General features: G+C 39.4%; 1 protein-coding gene across 1 annotated transcript in view; it reads left to right on the forward strand.

Moving 5' to 3' along the window:
• kifap3a (kinesin-associated protein 3a) overlaps positions 1-23,667 on the forward strand; it is a 44,200-nt gene extending 20,533 nt beyond the window's left edge. The window contains 12 exon segments of the mRNA XM_088349810.1: positions 659-821; positions 2,077-2,177; positions 3,456-3,564; positions 5,654-5,763; positions 8,889-9,054; positions 11,488-11,613; positions 13,156-13,254; positions 15,558-15,643; positions 16,395-16,584; positions 19,045-19,132; positions 20,462-20,591; positions 20,593-23,667. Of these exon segments, the coding sequence (XP_088205936.1) occupies positions 659-821; positions 2,077-2,177; positions 3,456-3,564; positions 5,654-5,763; positions 8,889-9,054; positions 11,488-11,613; positions 13,156-13,254; positions 15,558-15,643; positions 16,395-16,584; positions 19,045-19,132; positions 20,462-20,591; positions 20,593-20,616 (1,392 nt within the window). The 3' untranslated portion in view covers positions 20,617-23,667.
• Positions 23,668-25,864: the final 2,197 nt, after the last annotated feature.

The raw sequence follows: 25,864 nt of genomic DNA on the forward strand, positions 1-25,864 counted from the left end.
GAACACGCTCGCAACACAGTAAACGGCTCTGTTAAAAAAACACATCGTACTTGTAGTAATCACGGTAAACCGTCCTCATCTTCCTCCTCATAACTGGCTTCATTAAAGTCGTCTTCCCCAGTATGGGAAAGAGACTATGTCATACAGACGTCGTCCCACGCTCCCTTATTCAAAAACACGCTAGGAAAGTAAAGTTTACGTGCAGTAGCTCTGTTTCCTTCTTTATCGGACTGCTCGATTGCATTTAGCTTGAAAGCTGCGTCATGTGCCTTTCTTTTTGCAATTTGCATGGTGAGGATATTTCTACGCTAATTTAATTTGTGCACAAGCTAAGAAGTTGCAGTCTTCCTCGGCGCATATATTCCACCGGTCTAAATCTTACCTTTTGTACTCGAGCGCCGCTGGCGGATGTTAGAAAAATGACATAAATTGGCCGCATCACTGAATAAGCCGCAGGGTTGAACGTTTGGGGAAAAAAGTAGCGGCTTATAGTCCGGAATTTACGGTAATCTGTTCTCCTGAAAGAATAAAATGTACAGTGGTATATAGTGTAATATTAGTCTGTAGTCTGTATAGCCCCTTGAGACTTCCTGTGATTAAGGGCTATACAAATAAACATGACTTGAGTTGACGATATGTCTATTTCTGTGTTTTGTAGGCGGAGGTAAATGCAGTTGAGAAGCTGGCCCAGTTGGTGCCATGCGAGCATGAAGACCTACTAAGCACTACATTGCGCCTTCTGCTCAACCTTTCCTTTGACACTGCTCTGCGCGACCAAATGGTTCAAGCTGGACTAATTACCAAACTCTCTTCACTCCTCGGTAATCTGTCTGAAAACTTGCTTGTGATCGTCCAACCTAGTTACCTACAAAACATACTCTACTGTTCAAAGGTTTGGGGTGACATACTCTACGGCAGTGTTCTCGTTTGCCCTGCGTCTTAGACGCATCATTTTTGCTGTGGACGCATAGTCTCAAATCAACGTGGGGTCCCCGGGACGCAACCTTTTTGACACAAAATTGTCATTATTACCCGATTACATTTTTTTTTAAACAAAGATTTACCGCACTCCAAACTTTACATCAGGCAGATCCGGCAGATGTTGTTTTGGTCTCGCGGTTCGAGTTTTCGTCTGCACGCCGATCTCGAGTTGTGCGGTGAAAAGACCAGCTCTTTTTAAAGAGCCGGCTTTTTCGGATCAACTCATTCAAGTAGCGTAGAAATCAACGCATCATGACGGACGAAAATACGAAAAGCATTCAACGGAGGGAGAGTAAGGTTTTGGATTTACTTAATACAACTCGGTTCCACCTCCGTTAGCACATTAACTTTCAAATTGTTAGATACGCTATGGCATTAGCATCCATGAGCACTTCCGCTAACAATGCATTTTGTGTGACGTAACGCGTCCTCTTCCATGCAAGCAGGATATAATAGCGTTGGATATAGAGATGGGTAATTTCAGTTGGAAATGCGGACGATCTCACAAAAACATCAGATTTTAGCCCATAAATCGGAATTGAGCATTAAGCGGTGTACTGTAAACGGAAACCTCATAGTGTCCTACGCTCGCCCGCCGCTTTACATGACATAGAGGGCTCACCGCAAGATAGGGCGCGCCGCACAATATGAGGAAAATTAAACTTTTAATTTCGCCCTATGGTTGTAAAAGTACAATAAATATAATGAAATGAAATGAAATCTGCATTTATATAGCGCTTTTCAAGTCAAGACTTCCCAAAGCGCTTTACAATGTGCTTCACATTTCCTAATAGCGGCCGTGCAGCCATGTAAGGGGCTAACCTGCTTATTGGGGGCATTAGGGGTTCAGTGTCTTACCCAAGGACACTTCGACATGTAACACGGAGTAGCCGGAATTTGAACTGCGATCTCTTGATCCCAAGACGAGCGCTCTACCTCCTGAGCCACTGCCGCCCTATAATGGCATTTAGATTTTAGATTTTATATCACCCCGAAAAATACACCGGAAATAGGAATGGCTTGATAAAGAACACTCACACATATTAGATACGTGGAAAATCGAATCCCTAATCTTTTTCTCAATTTTTGTTACAGCTGATGACAGTCAGAGACAGCTCAGTTTGTGCGTCCTGTATCACATCAGCATAGAGGACAGATTCAAGCCCCTGTTTGCCGACACAGACTGCATACCACAGGTAAGTGTGTGTTTTTCTGTTTGAATCTTTGTTTCTTCTACTTCATCGTCAATTTTTTTCCACATCTATTTCTACTTATCACTAACCTTCTTGGGACCCATTATTAGGTGGAGTGAAAGGAAATGAAACCTACAAAATCACAATAAAACAAGATGCGGTCCCTCTCAAACACATTTCAGACGGTGCCGATTGACTAAACCGGAAGATCAAGCTGGGAACTGTCGCCATCTACTGTTAGGGAGTGTGATTGACACTGTTTTTTTAGCATTATTTTGCCATGGGAAAGGCCCTCGGCCCACTTTTGGGTTGTGACCCACCAGTTGAGATGATAACAATAGTATACAACCTATTAATTCTTGACATGATTGACAGTATTAGTGCCAGATGTATCTTTGGGGATAATCTTAGCCCGGTTGTTGGTCTGGTCTGGAGCAGACTAGCTTTAGAGCAGGGGTGTCCAAACTTTTCAGAAAGCGGGCAAGATTTTGTTAGCTAAAATGTGTGAGGGCAGACTATTCAGCATGGTGTTATTTGGAACAGTTTTTTTTTTTTTAAATCACTGAAAAGTTTGCAGAACTTTCATTTGACCCGCAAGGGTCTCGTGAAAAAGCGCTGCTGTGGTGCTAAAATAGCTTCCAGTTGCTTCACATTTTCACAGCTTTCATTTCCAGTTAGCTTTTTGTAGTCGGCATGTGACGCCTGACAGTGACTCTTGATATCATATTCTTTGTTCTTTGTTTCGGAGTTCAGTGAAAAAATACTCTTATGTTGTCCTGGAAGTGGCGGCCCTCACAGTCAACTATCCTTTTTCTATTAACAGTCGCCAATTCTTGTCGAAAGACGAGGGCGTTTGGCCAAAGGACTGCTCCCATGAATTGTTTTTGTTGTTGTTGTTGTTTACTGGCAAGCCACAAATTATTAATTTTATGACAGAGGCCGCAGGCCAGTGAAAAGTTGCTCACGGTCCGTAACTGGCCCTCGGGCCGGACATTGGACGTGCCTGCTTTAGAGAATATCTGACCGTCTTAACTGAGCCAAGCTAAATTAGACCCGCTTTTATGCAACCAATTCGAGGCTAAATTCAACCAAACTAATTTTGGTTTTGTGCAATGATCCCAAGGTTTCTGTGTGTGCGATCACTGAAACAGTCTTTGTCGACATACTTCGATATTTCGTTGGGTTGTAGAGTGTACCTGAAGATATTCCCTTCACACCATTCTCTCCTTTTTAACGCCTGACCCATTTTCATGCCTGAATTTATTACTTTGTGATCAACAGCTTATGAAGATGATTCACGACATTGGAGAACAAAAGATGGATTTGGAACTCATTTCTCTGTGCATTAATTTGGCTGCCAATGAGGCCAACGCCCAAGTCATGTGTGCAGGTATGTTACCTATAGTCCAAATTATTAAAATTAGATGATTTAGTAATTTTTTTGACTGCACAACTGCTATCTAAGGTCAACAAAAACATAGTGCCAGAAAACATCCATAAATTATTCATTCGGAATGAAGGACTTTATAACTTAAAGGGCTGTAGTCAATTCATAATCCCAAAGGTGAGAACAACCAGGAAAAGTATGTGTGTGTCTGTGTGTGGAGTCAAGCTCTGGAACGGTTTGCAAGACGAGATCAAACGATGTCCAACTATTCACTTGTTCAAATATAAATACCAAAAAACACTCCTGGCAGAATACAGAGATGAAGAAAATCGGGTATGAGTGATACGAGAGAACTATGGTTACCTTTGTTTTATTGTTGCTATTGTTATATCATAACTGTTATTATTAATATTATTACAATGGTTGTTATATAATTGGTGTGTTTATTAGGGAAGTCGAAGGGGTAGGGAATATAAGCATTTGCTTCTGACTACCCCTTTTCAAACATATTATGTAATATTTTGTTGTTGAGTTATTGTTTTTGTTCTGTTTTCATTTTAATGTTCGAATAAAGTTTTCATTCATTCACTCATTAATATTAAAGAGGATATTGGGGTCAATTCGTTATTAGAATGAATAATCGGTTGATTCATTCCTATGAAAAAATAAATTTTAAGAGGAAAACTCATTGACCATAAAAGCACAATTTAGATAGATAGATAGATACTTTATTCATCCCCGTAGGGAAATTCACACTTCCAGCAGTATCCTTGTGTTGAAAAATAAAATAATCAAATAAAATAAATAGAATACATAAATACCCAATATAACGTGTTAATATAGAATATTTAATTAGTTCTACGGAAAATACACACTGTAATAAAAATAGGGTGATATGCAATGTAGGGGGTGTGGTTTAATGTGGGCCTTTACTCTGCCGGGTGGAGTTAAAGAGCCTCATGGCACGAGGAAGAAATGATCTCTTCAGTCTGTCCGTGGAACAAGACTGTGACAGCAGTGTCATGTAAACTTTTTAAGCTTTATTCACATTTTAGGCTTCAAATATAAAGATAGACACAATTGTGAAGTAGAATTGATTTTATTGTGCATTTTATACCTTTTAACAGATAGAAATTATGACGGTGCAAAACTGATCGAGACCTGACCCAAGCGACTTGCAGCCATAATTGCATAAGTGTTGTTTACCTTCCAAAGCCAAAATAGGGGCATGAGCAAAAATAATTGAAAATAATTGCATTACACTGATTTGGCCCGCGGTGAAACTGAGTTTGACACCTCTGTCTTAGACATTGTGTCGCATACCTCCTGGAAAGACGTTTTTCAACCCCTGGGCATCCGTGGACCCTACTGCTCTATTTTTTAGATTATGCTCCCAGAATTTAAATGAAAATGAAATGAAATGATCTGCATTTCTATAGCGCTTTTCAAGTCAATGACTTCCCAAAGCGCTTTACAATGTGCTCTACATTTCCCAATAGCGGCCTTTGTAATGCAGCCATGTAAGACGCTAACCTGCTTATTGGGGGTATTAGGGGTTCAGTGTCTTACCCAAGGACACTTCGACATGTAACACGGACAAGCCGGGATTCGAACTGGGATCCCTTGATCCCAAGACGAGCGCTCTACCTCCTGAGCTAGAAGAAGAAGAATAGAATAGAATATACTTTTATTGTCATTGTTACAAAATGGGTTAACATATTGTGACAACGAAATTGGGTATGACACTCCAGTTTCACACATTCACAGTGAGGTAAAAAAGCCAAGAAGATAAAGGAACAGAGAAGATGAGGTTATAAAACATGGAGGATAAGGTTATAGTTATAATTTACACAATATTTACACAAGAAATGTTGGCATGTAGGATGTTACATACAGTTTGGTATCGTAATAATACAGTTGGTATTGGACCTTTACAAGGCGAAAGTTAACCTTTAACTCCTTTTAATTGCTGTTAAAAGTGTCGATAAAACCTCATATTGTTAGAAAATGATATAATGAAATTGTGAATATGTTTAATTGCTGTTAAAAGTGTCAATAAAAATTGTTCAAACTCCTTATTTTTCTTCTATAGGAAACGGCTTGAGGATGCTGATGAAGCGAGTGAAATTAAAAGACGTTCTGGTGATGAAGATGATCAGAAATATATCCCAGCACAATGGCCCTACCAAAAGTTTATTCTTGGTAAGTCCTAGAGCAAAGTACTACTGCCTAGTGTTTCTGTAGTGCAGCGGTTAGCACATTTGCCTAGCACCCGAAAGGTCCCCTGTTCGAGACCAAATGGAAACAGGCGGTTAAGGGATGCAGCAACCGTGAACCATAGACTTGATATAGTCATCAAGTTTTGGGACATTTTGCACTTCTGGGAATATTTCTAAACGACTATAATTTTTACTTCAATAGATTTGTAAAGACGAAACGGTACTCTTACTCCGCTAAATTCGGCTCCATTGAACTCGTTACAAAATAAATTAATTTCCCTCTAAGTAAATATATGCATTCTCTTTCGCTTGGGGCGGCAGTAGCTCAGGAGGTAGAGCGCTCGTCTTGGGATCAAGAGATCACAGTTCGAATCCCGGCTGCTCCGTGTTACATGTCGAAGTGTCCTTGGGCAAGACACTGAACCCCCAATAAGCAGGTTTGCGCCTTACATGGCTGCACGGCCACTATTGGGAAATGTGAAGCACATGGTAAAGCGCTTTGGGAAGTCTTCATTGACTTGAAACGCGCTATATAAATGCAGATCATTTTATTTCCTTTCCATGTCGCCCAAAAGGCTCTCACTGAGAGCCAAACTGTGTAGCCCAAGCCCCGCCCCTTTTAAAGGAGCCGCGTCACAGCCAGGCAGGTAGCAAACCAGCGTGTGTGTGTGTCATCATTCATGGACTCAAAGATAAAAGATAAAGGCATAGAAATCAAACTTGAACTGTATTCTTGTGATTTTATTTCCCTTTTCAAAATGTTCCTATTTTATTTTTAGAGATGCATTCTGCGTTTTATTGCACTCTTTTTGTTGCCCTGATAAGGGGCACATGATGCACCTTTGTTATTGTTTTTTTGAATCCTCAAAATAAAATGACACCAAAAATAAGATTTCTTAATTGCAGCTCTTTAATTTCATCAAAACAACTTAACATTCTGTAATTGATTAATAGACTTGAGGCAGTATCATACATCTGAGTAGCCATTCTCCAAAGGATGTGCTGCTTCCAACGTAGTCATTTCGATAGTGGGATAATATTGATTCCTACAGCATATGTTGCGTTCATTAAAAGGATTATATAAGGCTTTTAATTTTTTTGCAGCTCCTGACAAATGTTTTTTTATTTATTTATTTTTTGGTCCAATATGGCTCTTTTAACATTTTGGTTTGCCGAGCCCCGGGTTAGTTTGTGGTTTTGCCTGCAGAGCGTATTAAAAATACCGGGGTTTCAAATGTGCTACTTGTGTTTACGTGAGGTCTTCATTGACTTGAAAAGCGTTATATAAATGCAGAACATTTACATTTACACTTGTTATTTTATTGTTTATTAAAGTATTTTCCGCACTATAAGGCGCACCGGGTTATAGGGCGCACCCCGAAAAAATAGTTTTTGGTCCTATATTCGACATACATAAGACGCACCGGATTATAAGGCGCTACAATGGGAACGTCGACAAAACAGTCAGATAGTTCAGTCCAACTTCTTACCCCCTTTACATTCCCAAAGCTTGCAAAGACGCAAATACGTGTCGAGAACACGTGCGGATGCGGTGTCCGTACGATGTCACTCAAATGCATCGTTCCATCATTCGGAAGGTTAAAGTCTTGTGATTCAAGAAATGCCAACCATTCCTTAATATCTATTTTCTTTTTCGCTCGCAACTCTACTGTGCATATAACAATAAACACTTGGAATTGAGTTTAATTTAAAAATAGACACTCCATTCCATCCATTATCTGCACCGCTTATCACAGAAACATCGAGTTCAGTCTGAAACAAGATACGGGGAAAATATATAGCCGGAGTAGCTCACCGAAGTCGTTGTGTTCAATAATAATGTGCAGCCTTGGTCCTCTTATATCCGTGAGTGTAGTAAATCCAGGAGAGTAAAATATTTACAAATACAGAATAGTAAAAAATGCTTTCTGTATGCCACCAACCACGTGCTATACACATTCATCTTTTTCGGCCAATCGCAGGCTTTGTTTTGCCGCTCAAGCCTATGCCAGCCTGTAAATGATAAAAAGGATCCACCCCTTGACCTCCGAATAACTTTAGCCAATAGTGATCGATTTAAATAATGATTGACACATTGGTTAGCCAATGAAACGCCGGTAAATAAATCCGAGCATACACCGCGGACTACTTGGCGTTGGGGGGAAAATCGAGTCGGCGGCTGCAAGTTAGTTGGAAGACTTTGCGACTTAATATTGATCCATAAATAAGGCGCACTGTATTATAAGGCGCATGGTCAGCTTTTGAAAAAAATAAAGGCTTTTAGGTGCGCCTTATAGTGCAGAAAATACGGTACTTGAATTTACCTTCATTCTTTTTAAATTCAATGTAATTTTAATTTGATGATCTGATTAAAAAACAATCAACGAATAAGAGGTTTCTACAGTTACCAAGTACATAAGTAGTTGTTTTACCAAGTACTTTTTGGACTTTTACTCAAGTCATTATTTGCATGAATACTTTTACTCGTACTTGAGTCATATTATTCTGAAGTAACGGGACTTTTTCTTGAGTAAAATGTTTGGGTACTCTAGCCACCTCTGTGTAAGGGTTATCTTAGGTATGCAGGTGTTGTGGTTTATTGTAGTCGAGCTTGACATAAGGAGAACACATTAGTTTAAGACGGGAAGTTCCAGGCTTGTTTCTCCCGAGTTTAAATGGGCTGCCAAGTAATTACATTCTGCTTGGCGTGGAACAAGCGGTCAAGTCAGGAATTTGGAGGTGTCAGGCCAAACCCAACGAGTTTTTGGGAAATTGTGTAACTTTGGAAAATCGAAAGAGGACGAAAACTTTTTGAAAAAACATTGTCAATTCCCAAAAAGCATGCACATTGAGGAAAAAACAAGTGCATCATCGCGAGGGGGCGCTAAGTAACTTTAGATGTTGTCTGAGGATTTAAAAAAGCTGATTGTCTCTTAGACGAATGAGAACTCTGTTTTGGACTCTGACGAAGATAAAAAAACGGCTCTCCCTCTCCCGCCAAGATCTCCCTGCATCTTGTTTTTATGTTTTGGGGCGAGGCAATAAGGTCTGCTCCGAAACAAGATCATAGCATTTTGTTTATCCATTATCTCCTCTGCTGATTGATAGGACCACGTCGGCGACTTGGCTTCGCAGATCACCGTGGACAAATCCGAAGAATTTGTATTCGAATGTCTTGGGACTCTTGCAAATCTGACTATTTCTGACCTGGACTGGGCACTAGTTCTAAAAGAATACAACTTGGTGTCCTACCTGAAAGAAAAACTGAAACCAGGTATGTTATTACATTTGATGTTTAAGTGTCGAAGCATTTTAGTGATAATGATCACCTTTTGTTTTGGGTTAGACCTCGGGCCAATTTTAGGCAGAAATCAATATTTAATGTGATTAACCCTTTAGCGTTCTGACGCCTGCTGCTATTCAAAGTCGAGCCCTCACAATGTCACTGGTCACTGGAGGTAAGATCGGGCCTAAAACATTCAGCCCGACCCAACCCGAGTCACGGGTATATAAGCCCGAACCCGCCCAAATCCGACAGATTAACTCGATCAAGTGAACCCGAAATAAACCCGAAGCTTTGATTTGCCACCAAAGTAAAGACGAAGCTTTACTCCAGTCATGCGTTATTAACGCTTGATTTAATCAATGTTATCGATTAGTTGTTGCAGCCCTATAATCAAGTTCACAGAACAATATATCAAAGAAAACACTGCACTAAAAAGTAGGAATTATAAAACAATCTCAACATTGTTAAAATCAAAATGGTATGGATAACAATTAGAGTCCCTCAAATTAAGTGCGCACTACAAGTGCAGCGCCTAAATAAACAGTTTGGCACCAAAGTGTTCATCTCATCGAAAGTGAAACTGAACAGAATGGCACAGAAGAAAATCAAATCCTGCAGATGACAAGCCGTAAACAGTGAACGATTTGGCCAAAAAGCAGAAAGAAAGTTTGTGAAGTTTGTTAGCTATTGGCAAGAAGCAGAAATGACATCTGACGTGAGGGAGGTGGAAGGAGGAAGCTGCACGTCTTTTACCCCATTACACAGGAGGAACATTTCTTGGGATTTAGTGATTTGGAGTTAAACTAAAGTTAGGTAAGAATCTCTGTATCTAAATAATTACTTGAGTAAAAGTAAGTGCATGCTGTATAGATCCTCCACAAAGGGAAATAAACTAAAATAAAAAATAAAATAAAGAACACGAAAGGGGAACAATGACAAGTGAATGCAATTTGGTCCCTCACTGCAACAACCACCTATGACAATGGGTCAAAAAACACGTCTGAGTTGCAATCTGACACAATTATTCACAGTATGTTGCCCTGATGCTGTTATCTAGAAAGATAGGGTTCACATTTTACGTGACGCAGCCCTCAGCTGCTAGTATAAATCAGATGTGGGCAACCTGGTCCTTTAGGGCCTGCATGTTTTTGGAGGTTTCTCTTCTTTAACTCGGGTGATTCTAACCATGAGGATTGTTTGAGAAACCGCGAGTGCAGCGGCTTCAAGCTCTCCAGTTCGTCTTTTTGTTTTTAGTTTTCTTTTATCCCTCATATTTTTCCTTCGACTACAAGGCTACCACAACAGACCAGCGCTTCCAAGCATGTTCCTGACAAATGCCAGATCCATCGTCCACAAATTTAGTGAATTTGAGCTGCGGATCTCCAACAACAGCTTTGTCCGAAATTGCAGTATTTTTATCATCACGGAGTCTTAGCTACCCCGGCGCCACAGTCCAACTAGCAGGACGCACGCTACACCGGCACGACCGAGACGGAGACTCTGGTAAAAAAGGGGTGGGGGACTATGCGCTGCAATAACAGCCGAATCACTCACTGCTCACTCGATATAGAGTTTCTAGCAGTATCGTGTAGACCAGACCTGGGCACTCCGGTCCTGGAGGGCCATACGTCCTGCCAAATTTTGAAGTTTGCTCTTCTTTAACTCAGGTGATACAAATTATAACCTTGTTAGCAAGCTAGCAAGTGCTCGTTAACGATACTGGTGATTGGAATCACCTGTATTGGATCAGAGAAACCTCAAAAATCATGCAGAACATACGGCCCTCCAGGACCGGAGTGCCCAGGTCTGCTGTAGACCCTTCTATCTACCAAGAGAGCTAACTGTGGTCATTATGATTGCTGTTTACGTTCCACCGGATGCTAACGTTAGCATAGCGCTAAATCTCCTGCCCGCTGCTTTCAATAAACAGCAGCTTGCACACTTCGACGGAGCTTTTATCTTCAATCAGGCATGTTTAAGGACTGTACTTCCCAAATTCATTCAATACGTGGACTGAGCAACCAGGGGAAAAAACACTGGACCGTGTGTACATTAACATCAAACATGTGTACAGAGCTTCCCCCCTACCCCTACCTAGTTGGTTCCGGCCATCTCTGTTTGTCCCTCACCCCCCTCCGGAGAAAAACAAAGCCTGCAACAAGGACAATACAAACATCTCCTTTGTTCCTTTATCTTCTTTGTTTTCTTTTATCCTCACTGTAAAATGTGAAACTGGAGTGCCACGTCCAATTTTGTTGTCACAATATGTTCAACCCATTTTGTAACAATGACAATAAAGGTGTATTCTATTCTATTCCAAAACGTGCAACATGGGACCCTGTATGGTCTATTTGCGCCTTGTTTTTCTCCAAACACTTAAATGAACAATCAGACTAAGTCATTGTTTTGATCTTCTGTCAGGCGCTGCCGAAGATGATTTCATCCTAGAGGTCGTCATCTTGATTGGAACTGTGTCCATGGACGACTCTTGTGCAGCCATGCTCGCTAAGTCGGGTATCATTCCTGCTCTCATTGAGCTGCTCAATGGTGAGAAATAGGATTACCATTTGTTTTCATTCACTCATTCAGTGCCATGACGTATAAATACGTGGCTAAAGGTAAAAAATACTATTTTTTTAAATGTTATTTTATTTTAAACAACTATTATAAAGGCTTTGGCACATTTCTTCCCTTAGTCTCAAACCTCAAGGTCTTTGTCAACACTTAGTGCCTGGTTTTGTTCTTGCATCCACGGTATGAAACGGTATGGCAGTGCGTAGGCACCGCCCAGTATGCCGAGTACACACCGTTATCAGTTACGTGATAAAAACAAAGACATAAGTACAGACTGTTCACACTTCAAGCTTTATTTTTTCTTGTTCGAATTAGTTATCTGACTCCATTAACCAAACACAAACTTCATTCTCCTAACAATGCATGCTCATTTCGTAATTTAGGGAAAAATATTGACAAGAGACAGGCATTTCCACACGGGGGCAGATTTATTTTCTTAAAGTATTTAACTAAGTGAATTCCACTGAATTCAGCCGAATTATTGTCGAATTAGTCTTCGTCGAGCCTCCCTCTCATTCTCCGATCTCTCGTTCCGTTTCTCTTTCAGTCTTCTGTCTTCCGTCTTTTTTTACACGCTGGGGCATTGGCTCCTCCCCCATGGGTGGGCCAGGAACTCCCCACGTCGCCACCGGTGCGTCACGATGCCCCCACCCTATGGGGCGGGTCAGGTGCCAGCTTCACCACCTCCTCACCGAAAGGCGCCGCCATGTCTAATAAACTCACAACAAGAAAGCTTATCAGAACACTTCTCCAAACAATGTCTCCTTTTCCCGCGTCACAGGCTCCTCCGTCAGCCCTTGTCCCCGTTCTTGTTGTTTTTCTGTAAACATCATTCTTGTCTAGGCTACAATGACCTTGCCTCACAGCTCATCCAGTGAATATCTTTTGTATTCGATTGTAAAAAATCCCTTATAGTCAAATACCAGCTCAGTAGCCTATACCAGCTCAGTAGCCTAGATGGTAAGGCGCCCGCTTTGAGACTGGGAGGTTCGGGTTCGCGCCCCGGCCGAGTCATTCCTAAGACTTAAAAAGTGGTCGGCGGCGCCCTCTGTTGGCTGCGGCTGCATCGGCTCGCTACAACGGGTCAGGTGCAATCGACATTTCGTTCTGTGTACATTGTTACACAGAATGACAATACAAGGAAATTATTATTATTATTATTATTATGAATAAAATTCTTCAACGTTAAAGGGGACGTTCTCGATCGTCACGATGACCCGAATCGTGATCACGTCACTGGAATCATCAGGGGCTGAAAAGTTTTTGCATCGTTGATAGATTCTCACTTTTTTTCAAGCTTTCTCTTGATATATCCTATGAACACATTTTTCTGTAGGCTTTCAAAAATGAGTCAAAACGGTAACAATTGGCTGGCACTGGCACTTCCCATTTGAGAGAAACGTCTGGCACTGAAAGAGTTAAAAAGGCATACATATATAATATTATTTTTGATATATATATTTTTAATAGCTCCTGTAAAAAATGTGGCTGACGTATGCATCTTTTTCCCTATAGCCCAACAAGAGGATGATGAGTTTGTCTGTCAGATTGTGTATGTTTTCTATCAAATGGTCTTCCACAAAGCCACCAGAGACGTCATCATCAAAGACACACGTATCCTTTGTTATGTATCGTATTATGGGAAGTTTTCTTGGCAGGGAATATGCCGGGTCCAACCGATCCCAGCAAAAAAAATAAAAACATTTGACTTGACTTGACTGGAAATGTGGAGCCGACCCAAAACAATTCTTGGAAGTTCCATATAGATTAGAAAACATCCTGTCTATCTATCTATCTATCTCCCCCTCTCTCTCTCTCTATCACTATCTCTCTCTCTCTCTCTCTCTCTCTCTCTCTCTCTCTCTCTCTCTCTCTATCTTTATCTATCTATCTCTATATCTTTATCTCTAGCTATCTATATTTCTATCTATCTATCTCTATCTATCCCTCTATCTCTCTATCCATCTCTCTCTCTATCTCTCTAGCTATCTATCTCTATCTATCTCTATCTATCTCTATCCATCTCTATCTATCTATCAATCTATCTATTTCTATCTATCCATTTCTCTATCTATATATCTCCATTCATATATCTCACTATCTATATCTATCATTCTATATCTATCCTTATCTATCTATCTATATATCTATCCATCTATATATCTATCTATCCATCTCTCTATATATCTCCATTCATATCTCTCTCTATCTATATCTATCATTCTATATCTATCCATATCTATCTATCTATACATCTATCTCTATCTCTATCTATCTATCAATCTATCTATTTCTATCTATCTATTTCTATCTACCCATCTCTCTATCTATATATCTCCATTTATATATCTCTCTATCCCTCTATCTATATCTATCATTCTATATCTATCCATATCGATCCATCTATATTTATATATCTATCTCTATCTTTTTCTATATATCTCTTTCTATCTATCTCTATCTATCCATCTCTCTATCTATATCTATCATTCTATATTTATCCATATCTATATCTATATATCTATCGCTATCTATCAATCTATCTATTTCTTTCCATCTATTTCTATCTATCCATCTCTATCTATATATCTCCATTTATATATATCTCTATCCCTCTATCTATATCTATCATTCTATATCTATCCATATCTATCTATCTATACATCTATCTCTATCTCTATCTATCTATCAATCTATCTATTTCTATCTATCTATTTCTATCTACCCATCTCTCTATCTATATATCTCCATTTATATATCTCTCTATCCCTCTATCTATATCTATCATTCTATATCTATCCATATCGATCCATCTATATTTATATATCTATCTCTATCTTTTTCTATATATCTCTTTCTATCTATCTCTATCCATCTCTCTATCTATATCTATCATTCTATATCTATCCATATCTATATCTATATATCTATCGCTATCTATCAATCTATCTATTTCTTTCCATCTATTTCTATCTATCCATCTCTATATATCTCCATTTATATATATCTCTATCCCTCTATCTATATCTAGCATTCTATATCTGTCTATATTTATATATCTATCTCTATCTTTTTCTATATATCTCTATCTATCTATCTCTATCTATCCATCTCCCTATCTATATCTATCATTCTATATCTATCCATATCTATATCTATATATCTATCGCTATCTATCAATCTATCTATTTCTTTCCATCTATTTCTATCTATCCATCTCTATCTATCTCCATTTATATATATCTCTATCCCTCTATCTATATCTATCATTCTATATCTGTCAATCTATATTTATATATCTATCTCTATCTTTTTCTATATATCTCTATCTCTATTTATCTATCAATCTATCTATTTCTATCTATTTCTATCTATCCATCTCTTTATCTATATATCTCAATTTATATATCTCTCTATCTATCCCTTTATCTATATCATTCTATATCTATCCATATCTATCTATCTATATATCTATCTCTATCTATCCATCTCTATATCTCTATCTATCTATATATATATATATATATATATATATATATATATATATATATCCATCTCTATCTTTATCTATCCCTCTCTCTATCTATCCATCTCTCTATCTATATATCTGTATCTCTATATCTGTATCTATCTCTTTATCTATCTATCTATCTAAAAATATTTAGTAAAAAAGTCACGCATCATGATAAAAATGCTTCATGAACGTAGCAGAAGAGTTCTTTGGAATCAGGAGTGATCTGCCTGTTCTGACTAAGGACCCATTTTGTTTTTGTTTACATTATATGTTTTTTGGTCAACTTGGTCTTCAATGTGATTTCCAAATGCATTAAAAAATGTCTTATGTAGCCCTTTAATTTAAGCCGTAGGAACCCCGGGTTTGTTCATCCCTATTTTTTTCCTGAACAATGACATCAAAGAGGCCCCGACGTACCTCATTGACCTGATGCACGATAGCAACGCAGAGATTCGTAAAGTTTGTGATAACACACTGGATATCATTGCTGTGAGTATTGATGCTTTATTGTCGTATCATAGTATTTTAGGGCCTTGCCAGCAATTCTACTGGTATTTTCTATTACTGTTATTACTATTATACCGACTACAAACCTCTACTTTTTGCACTGCAGCTTGTTTTTTTTCGTGGTGGGGAAAAACATTTGACCCAGCTACAGTAGACCAATGAAAAGAATGAGTAGTACCTTATTCAATATTGACTACATACTAATGATATTTCATTTTTTTTCTCTCGCACTAATCAAATCCTCAATGCGTACGTCAAAATAGAACAGCAGTGGAAGACGACAAAAACGTTTCTATCCTCTTTCCAAATGATCGGAGTCCTAATCAGGTCACTGGAGTTTCCTTTAATCCTCGAGGAACGATGACAAGTGAATGCAAATTGGTTCGACGCAATGCTGCAGACTCTTGATGCTAGACTCTGGTCTAGTTTTTGTGCGGTTGTCACTGCCGCAGTAAAAAAACAAAATGCATTTGCTTATCCTCGTTCCTCGAGGATTAAAGGAAACTTCAGCGACCTGACATTGACACCAAGAGAGAAGCGTCGCATTGTAAAGGATGATTTCTACTGCTGTCCAATTCAGATGTATAAATAGAGAACTTGTGGGTAAAAAAAAGTTTAAATATTGCGAATACGTCGCTAATATCAATAGAAAAGTACTATCGAACTTACAGTCTTCCTCCAGGTGTTTATTCTAATACTTTTCTGTTTTTATCCTCTGCTTTTCATTCTTAAGGAATATGATGAAGAGTGGGGGAAAAGAATACAGAATGAAAAATTCCGTTGGTACAATTGCCAGTGGCTGGAGATGGTAGAGAACCGGCAGATGGACGAGACAGGAGAGCCGCTCCTATACGGGGACGATGGAGACTCCTTCATGGAGAACCGAAACATTCTAGAGAGACACGATCTCCTGTACAGCGCAGGTGATACCACACTCCGATCTTGAAAAGGGATTCCCAAAAAGCAGATACATGTCGTTGTCCTCCCCACGATTATGCAAATGGAGAACCTCTAAAAATGCAGTCTGGAAATGGCTTGTTTTATTCTGGAGCAGGGGTCTCAAGCTCGCAGTTTGGGGGCCAATGGCGCCCCCCAATGTTCATGACGTCACAACCCATGTATTATATCGGAAAATAATTGGAACTGATGAAATATATATGTATAGATTAGATCAGGGGTCAGGAACCTTTTTGACCCAAAAAGCCATAAAAGCAAAAAATGTTTTAAAAAGAAATTGAGAGAGCCACAGTTAAGATTTTTTTTTTTCTATGAAATTTGTCCTTAATAACGGTTTCAAAACAATGTGCATGCAAAGTTCTTTTGTAAAAATGTCACAAATTACTGCAAACAATAAGCATATCTTCATATTCACTTTCGAGAGAGAGAGAGACAGAGAGAGACAGAAGGAGAGAGAGAGAGAGAGAGAGAGAGAGAGAGAGAGAGAGAGAGAGAGACAGAAGGAGAGAGAGAGAGACAGAGACAGAAGGAGAGAGAGAGAGACAGAAGGAGAGAGAGAGAGACAGAAGGAGAGAGAGAGACAGAAGGAGAGAGAGAGAGAGAAGGAGAGAGAGAGACAGAAAGAGAGAGAGAGACAGAAAGAGAGAAAAGAGAAAAGAAAGCGCGAAGGGTAGGAAGAGAGAAAGAGAAAAGAGAGGAAAGGAAAAAAGGAAGTTAGAGCAAAAGAAGTTAAAAAGACACAGAGAGTGAAAGAGACAGAGAGTGGGAGAAAAGGGGTAGAAAAGAGAGAGAGAGAGAGAGGGAGAGAATAGTTAATGAAAAAGTGAGACACATGGAGAGGGGAAGGAAGGAAAAAAGAGGAAGAGAGAGAGAGACAAGAATGAGAGGCGACAAAGACAGAAATTAAGTAAAAAAACGAGAAAGAGAGCAAAAGAGAGAAAAACAAGCAGTAAAAGGAGAAAACAATAGAGAAAAGGAGTGGGAAAGAGCGCAAGATATGGCGGGTGAAAGACAGAAAGCGTGAGAAAGGGAAGGTGAAAGAGAGAATGAGAGAAAGAAAAAAGAGAGACAGAAAAAAGAGAGTGAGGAAGAAATAGGTAGAAAAAAAAACAAAAAATAGAGGGAGAAAGAGAGAGAGGGAGAGAGAGGGGGGGGGGAGAAGAGGGTTAATGAAAAAGTGAGACACATAGTGAGAGAGATCTCACTTGACTTTGGAACGCCACAGAGAGATGTGCAATCGTTCCATTTTATTTCGGAGCCATATGTACTCATGAAAAGAGACACATATGGCTCCCGAGCCATAGGTTCCCTACCCCTGGATTAGATTAACAAACACGTACTGTTTCCTCACATTTTGTTTTAGAAGTTGGCAAGACCCCTGAGTCCAGTGTCTCAAGATTCCAAGAAAGCCTTTGTTTTTCCACTAGTATGAATTTGGAAATCTTTGTTTTTCCACCAGTATGAAATTGGGAACCTTTGTTTTTCCACCAGTATGAAATTGGAAATCTTTGTTTTTCCACCAGAATGAAGTTGGGAACCTTTGTTTTGCCACCAGTATGAAATTGGGAACCTTTGTTTTTCCACCAGTATGAAATTGGAAATCTTTGTTTTTCCACCAGTATGAAGTTGGGAACCTTTGTTTTTCCACTAGTATGAATTTGGGAACCTTTGTTTTTCCACCAGTATGAAATTGGGAACCTTTGTTTTGCCACCAGTATGAAATTGGGAACCTTTGTTTTTCCACCAGTATGAAATTGGAAATCTTTGTTTTTCCACCAGAATGAAGTTGGGAACCTTTGTTTTGCCACCAGTATGAAATTGGGAACCTTTGTTTTTCCACCAGTATGAAATTGGAAATCTTTGTTTTTCCACCAGTATGAAGTTGGGAACCTTTGTTTTTCCACTAGTATGAATTTGGGAACCTTTGTTTTTCCACCAGTATGAAATTGGGAACCTTTGTTTTGCCACCAGTATGAAATTGGGAACCTTTGTTTTGCCACCAGTATGAAATTGGGAACCTTTGTTTTGCCACCAGTATGAAATTGGGAACCTTTGTTTTGCCACCAGTATGAATTTGGGAACCTGTGTTTTTCCACCAGTATGAAATTGGGAACCTTTGTTTTGCCACCAGTATGAAATTGGGAACCTTTGTTTTGCCACCAGTATGAAATTGGGAACCTTTGTTTTTCCACTAGTATGAATTTGGGAACCTTTGTTTTTCCACCAGTATGAAATTGGGAACCTTTGTTTTGCCACCAGTATGAAATTGGGAACCTTTGTTTTTCCACCAGTATGAAATTGGAAATCTTTGTTTTTCCACCAGTATGAAATTGGAAATCTTTGTTTTTCCACCAGTATGAAATTGGAAATCTTTGTTTTGCCACCAGTATGAAATTGGGAACCTTTGTTTTCAATATTTTCTCCAGACGGGATCATGTCTGCAGACGGTCGCGTCAGTCCAGAGTTCTACACGACCTTCAAGAATGGAGAGCTGGCGCACTCATATTTGGGAAGGTACAAGACGACTATTTTTGCCTTTCGGACTCCTTTTTGAAGGCCTACAGAAAATTTGAGATCTGAAATTCTATACTAGAGTTGTCAAACAGAAGGCCTGAATCAGCACCGCTGAGACCAGGCCGAGAGAAGCACAAGAAAAAAAGAACAAGCTGCTGTTTCAAATATGTTCGCTTGATGTCGCCAAAGCCAGGCGCCACTCGCAAAGCGACTGGAGCTGTATTTTTCTTTCCCTCTTTTTATTTTTTTCTGTCTTTCTTTTTTTTGTCTCTTTTTCTCTCCCTCTTTTTTCTTTTTTCATCTTATAATTTCTCACTTTCTTTTTCTCATTTCCTGATTCTCTGTTTCGCTCTCTCTTTGTCTTTCTTTTTTTCATCTTTGTTTTTTATTTTTGTCCCCCTTCTCTATTAGGCTCTTTCTATTTCTTGCTCTCTCTCTCTTTCTCTTTCTTTCTCTCTGTCTCTTTCTTTCTCTCTTTATCTCTCTCTCTCTTTCTCTCCCTCTTTCTCTTTCTCTCTCTTACCCCATCACCCTTATTTTATCTTTTTTTTTTATCTCTTTCCATCTCTCTTTCTCTTTTTCTGTCAAATCTACTAGTCTGGTCCCTGTGTGCTTTTTTTTGCTCCGCCCTTTCTTTTTGATTCGCTCGTAGAAAACATATCACAATAAGTCTCTAAAATAAATACATGACAAAAATACACAGGTGCAAATACATATTATACATCTGTTACACATATTTACAAAGAAAGACGGTACACCGAGTTTTCAAAGCTTTAATAATAATAATATAACTTTCATCCCAAACCGTGCCTGTGAAGGGTAGCAAAACGCTACTAGGAACACGCTCGCAACACATAAAGCGCAGCTGTTAAAAAAAGCCGTACCGCAAATGCGAAATTCACGTTAAACCGTCCTCGTCTTTCTCCCTATAACTGTAGCCATCAAGGGCGTTTTTTTCATCATCGGAACGAACCTTTGTCATACGGACAATTCGAACGTAAACTAAGAGGATGCAGTCTACCTTGGATCAAAATTCCACCGGTCTTAATCTTACCTTTTATACTCCAGCGCCCCTGGTGGCCGTTAGAAAAATGACACAAATTGGCCGCTTCACTGAATAAGCCGCAGGGCTGAACATTTGGGGAAAAAGTAGCGGCTTATAGTCCGGAATTTACGGTACTTTCTGTTGCTGATGCTCCTGATAATGTATTTATGGTATTGAAGGAGTTATCGATGGAAACCTTTCGAACCTGCGAAGTTGCGTCCACTGTATTTTTGAGCTGTCTGGGCCGGGCTTTCATCTCATTTCTTATCCTTTTCTCTTATCAGCAGTTCAGATGAGTTTGGCGTACCGAGTTACATTCCAGCCGATCGTCCAGTCAGCGCTTACGGATTTCGACCGGACGAGCAACTCTTCAACTACGCCACCTCCTCCCAGTTGACGTGGAATCTTGTCAACGACCAATAACGACGCAGGGATTTAGTGTGGATTTTTTAATGTTAAATAATGTCATAAATGGGTACCGTGTTGAATAGAAAATCGGTTACGTTACTTCCGACACGAATATCTGGTGACAATTTGCTAACTTGGGAGTCATTTTCGGAGCATTTCAGAAAATAAACTGGGTTGGGTAGGGTTACTTTAACTGGATTACTTTCAATGACTTTTGGATGACTCCAATACCAAATATGCTAATAAAAGGCAAAAGAAACTACCGTAAATTCCGGACTATAGAGCGCACCTGATTATAAGCCACACCCACCACATTATAAGAGGATAACCGCTTTTGTACTTACACAAGCCGCACCTGTATATAAGCCGCATGCGCCCACATTAAAACATGTAACACAATCACAAAATTAACCCAATCCTGACTTTGAATCCCGCGATGGTAGCAGTATATAAAGTACACAGTCCAAAAGTCACAGCCGGCAAAATGAACACAAAACGATACCGGTACTTAAGGTTTGATGCAGACCTGCAGAGTCCAGGTCCTGTTGAAAATAATCCAAGGAAAAATACGAATATTTCCAAAGGTAAGGGTGGGGAAAATATATATCCACTATTGTCCGCTGCGTCCACAAACACGTCTCACCTTTACTCCACTTCCCGTCAGCCCCCGTGGTTTTCGCCCGTTCTTTTTGATTCGCCCGTGGAAAACATATCAGAATAAGTCTCTAAAATAAATACATTACAAAAATATACAGTTGCAAATACATATTATACATGGTTACGCATATTTACAAAGAAAGACGGTACACCGAGAGAGTTTTCAAAGCTTTATAATATTATTATAACTTTCATCTCAAACCGTGCCTGTGAAGGGTAGCAAAACGCTACTAGGAACACGCTCGCAACACAATAAATGGGTCTGTTAAAAAAATATACGGTACTTGTAGAAATCACAGTAAACCGTCCTCATCTTCCTCCTTATAATTGGCGTCATCAAAGTCGTCTTCCCCTGTATGGGAAAGATATTTTGTCATATAGACGTCGTCCCACGCTCCTTTATTTAAAAACACGCTAGCAACACGCTCGCAAAGTAAAGTCTACGTGCAATAGCTCTGTTTCCTTCTTTATCGGACTGCTTGATTGCTTTTAGCCTGAAAGCTGCGTCATGTGCCTTTCTTATTGCAATTTTCATGGTGAGGATATGTCTACGCTCATTTAAATTGTGCACAAGCTAAGAAGTTGCAGTCTTCCTCGGCGCATATATTCCACCGGCCTAAATCTTACCTTTTGTACTCGAGCGCCGCTGGCAGCCGTTAGAAAAATGACATAAATTAGCCGCGTTTGGGAAAAAAGTAGCGGCTTATAGTCCGGAATTTACAGTAAATATGAATAAAATGATGACTCACAACACGTGGTAAGCTTTCTCTCCTGGCTTTGATCTCTTTGATCTCCGGCAAAACTAACATCAAATGCGACGGAAACAAAATGAAAATAAATCCAAACAGCTTGCCAACATCATTTTTGCGTTCCATGTATTCCGTTACTCCCCAAGCCTGCACAAAATTTTGTCATTTTATTTATATTTAGTTTCTTTCGTCTTTTATTAGCGTATTTGGTATTGGAGTCATCCAAAAGTAATTGAAAGTAATCCAGTTAAAGTAACCCTCCCCAACCCTGAAAATAAATGACAAAATAAAGAAAACGGGAGCGTAGACTTGGATCATTTGTTTGTATTGGCTCTGCTATGGTTTCGGGGGTGATGGACCCATGTGGGGGAAGCAGGAACTGGAGGCATTTGGTATTTGATAATAAAAGGAAGGTACTAACTGACAAACAAGGGTTCACAAAACAATGAACAACGAAACCAAACTTGGCATAGTCCAAACAGGAAACAAAACAGAAATGGAAATGCAATAAACTAAGTTACACCAAACCATTAACAAAACGTCCAAACAAAAAAACAGAAACAAAAGAAAACAGACTTGTGGCAGTGGAAAGAAAATGTGTGCTTTCCAAAAATCCATGCAAACTGTGAGAATAATTAAAGGATAGCTATGTGGATATCGGACACACCTGTGGCCAGTTTCAAAGCCGCTCGGCACCCCCTAGTGGAAAGAGGCCCACTGGACCCAAACATAACCTCCTACTTAAGGGCCAGATGCCTAAGAAAAACATTTTTACAAAGGGTCAGCTGAAAGTCATTGCTTCCAAAACAGGAACCTGACGCGGCCGAGGGGCTTTCTCCTCGCTGTCGAGACAGGAAACCAAAAGCAGCCGAGGGGCTTTCTCCTTGCCGCCAAGACGGGATAGGGGCTTCCTCCTCCCTGCAGGACAGAAAACCAGAAGCGCCAAGGGGCTTTGTCCTCTGCCCCAGGACAGAAAACTAGGAGTGGTCCGAGGGGCTTTTTCCTCGCCACTGGGACAGAAAGATAAGAGCGGCTGAGGGTCTTTCTCCTCGCCTCCAAGACAGGGAAGGCTTGGTCTTTTGGTGGTCCGGTCTTTGTCTTTTCCTCTGTCATTGTTGCATCCGGTTTTGTTTCTAGTGTCTTGATTGGCCACTTTTTTTCTTTCTTTGTGCTTACTTGTTTGTTACTTTGTTCCCGGTTTTGTTAACAAATACCCTCCTTGTTTTGAACACCTCTCCCTCAGTTCCAGCGTCCCTGTAACAAGCTCAGTTTTAAAATGTAATTGTTGGAATAGTTTTTTCAAATGTCTGTTTAAAATTCCTTGTAGTAGTATGTAGTATTTATCATGGTTAAGTTAGTCCAGGTTTCATTTTATAGTATCATAAAATATTTGAATATCAGCTATGGTGCAACTGCATAGTAATGTATAATCATCAACATTGCTCCCATAGGCACTAGGTAGGGTCTGAAAATAGCTCACCATGGATGGGTCATTGTGATTTTCTTGGAAATTTGATTTTTGACTAGCATGATGTTTTATTGGTTGGCAGGGCACATTACTACTTACATACTTCTAATAACTACAAGCTGGTAATGAAGGTATTTATCCACTCGTGATTCTGTATTGTTTCACCTGTTGAGTTGAATGCTTTCCATTAAAGTCGTATTGTAGCCATTATGCTGTTTTTTTATTGTATGACAATTGATGTCTACAGTGTAATACGTACTCAAATGAAGGTTTTGCAATCCAAAGACTATGTACTGTGTATCTGCGTATATACACACCGACAACACGTCTTGTGGGGAAGGGAGTGGGACGAATACTCAAATTTCCATTGCTGTGATTGCAATCGTTTTGGGACTTACCAACGCACTACAAAACCCTTCTCAGTAATGAAGGATTTTATACATATGAATATAAAGGATTTTATATGATTGACTATAATGCAATGAAGATTTTCACTGAGTAGGCTTTAGTTCAATGACAGGTCAGGCTGTTTCAAATGCAAAATATTTTGTCTAGTTCTGTTGATAACAGGACTCTGACGGAGGACGGCAGGCGTTGTTTTGAGGAACGCTCGGCGTTGTCACTTGTAGATCACTAGTCACTAGTAGACCAGCATTTTCAGAGCGAAATTAAATCTGAAAGATGTGCTAAAAATGATGCCACTGTTTTATTTACAGTTTCACTCTCATTTGTTAACAAATGATCATTTCGAGACATTAAAGGGGCAAATGCGGTTGTTCCCTGGCTCATGAAGCGAGTTGGGTTAGCCGTTTACCTGATAACACTGAAGAAAGTTAAACACATAGAGGAAACTGTACACAGATCATGATCACAATGTCCTGCCCTCGACTCAATCTGCAATCATACGCTGCAGGGTAGGCGTGTTTATATTTATGTATTGAATTTCTTCTCATGGAGATATTCTCCCTATCTTATATACTTGTATCCAAACGAACTTTATAACTATAGAAAAATGACATCGGGGTGAGCTTATATGTACATATTTAGTGGTTTCATCAGTAGCGAATGGTAGGCCATGCTTGGGCAAAAGGTGTGGCTTACACAGGAATATCAAACAGACGGGATATTAATAGGGCAAACAAAAGACAGAAGTTATTGGTAAACATGTGCAGAATTTGTCCTTATTAATATTTTTTGCAATACACCATGCCTGGAAAAAAACATCTTGGGCAGTAACCGGAAATGGAGAACCTTCGAGTGCTTTGTAACCCGGTCACAAAATGGATATGGAGTGTCTCGACTAAGAGTTAGTTTGCAAGCTCTGAGCATTGTACAAGCAAAGAAATATGAAGGGTTCACTGCTTCCACGGGATGGTGTACTGTACATGTTTTCTTCTATTTGTTTTAGAATGTGGCTATTTCCTGTTTTAGGGAGTCTGTTTATCCGCAATATATTCCGTAATTTGTAACGAGTTACTTCATGTGTCACACGCTACTTTTTGTTGTCAGTAATCTGCAGAGTTACTTTTTAAATTAAGAACCCAGTAAATTATAACAGATTGCAATTTTTAAATCACACGCCTAACACTTGCACTTTAAATGCAAAACACTACTATGTCTGGAAACATTTATGGTGCCCTTCTAGAAATTAGTTCATGTTTTTGCCAACATTATTCATGTACTACATACACTGATGAGATTTTGCAGTGGACCCAAACGCATGAAGCATTAAAAGGCAAAGTGCTTAAAAATGATATTTACAAACAGGCTCAAAGTAACAAACAAAAGGTCAGAAACATCTGTCAAACTGTCAACCAGAAAACAAAAATCAAACCTCTGAAACAAATATAAACTGGAAAATGTGTTGTTAGTATGAATGGTGGAAAATGGAAAAACAGGCTCTGTCTAAAGCAGGGGTGTCAAACTCATTTTACCTCGGGGGCCACACGATAGAACAAACATTCTCTCGGGGGCCGGACTAGTATATTAGAGAGAAAGAAAAAGAGAGAAAGAAATAAGACAAAGTGAAGGAGAGAAGAAGAGAGAGGGTGGGACAATGAAAGAAAAAAAGGGAGAAAGAGAGAGAGAAGAGAGAGGGAGAGAGAATGAAATACAAAAAAGATATAAAGACAAATAGTGAGAGAGGGGGAAAGAAAGAGAGAGAAAGAATGATATCCAAAGAGAAATATAAAGTGAGAAAGAGGGAAGGAGAGAAAAGAGAAGGAGAGAAAGAGAGAAGGAGAGAAGGGGAAAGCAGGAGAGAGCAAAAGAGAGAAAAGGAAAAATGGAAGAGAGAGCAAAAGAAGGTAAAAAGACACAGAGATAGAAAGAGACAAAGGGAAACTAAGAAAGAAAGAGACACAGAAAGTGAAAGAGAGAGAGACACAGAGAGTGAGAGAAAAAGG

Source organism: Urocampus carinirostris, chromosome 12 (genome assembly GCF_059441175.1).
Source record: "Urocampus carinirostris isolate Australia breed hairy pipefish chromosome 12, RoL_Ucar_1.0, whole genome shotgun sequence".
Lineage (NCBI taxonomy): Eukaryota > Metazoa > Chordata > Actinopteri > Syngnathiformes > Syngnathidae > Urocampus > Urocampus carinirostris.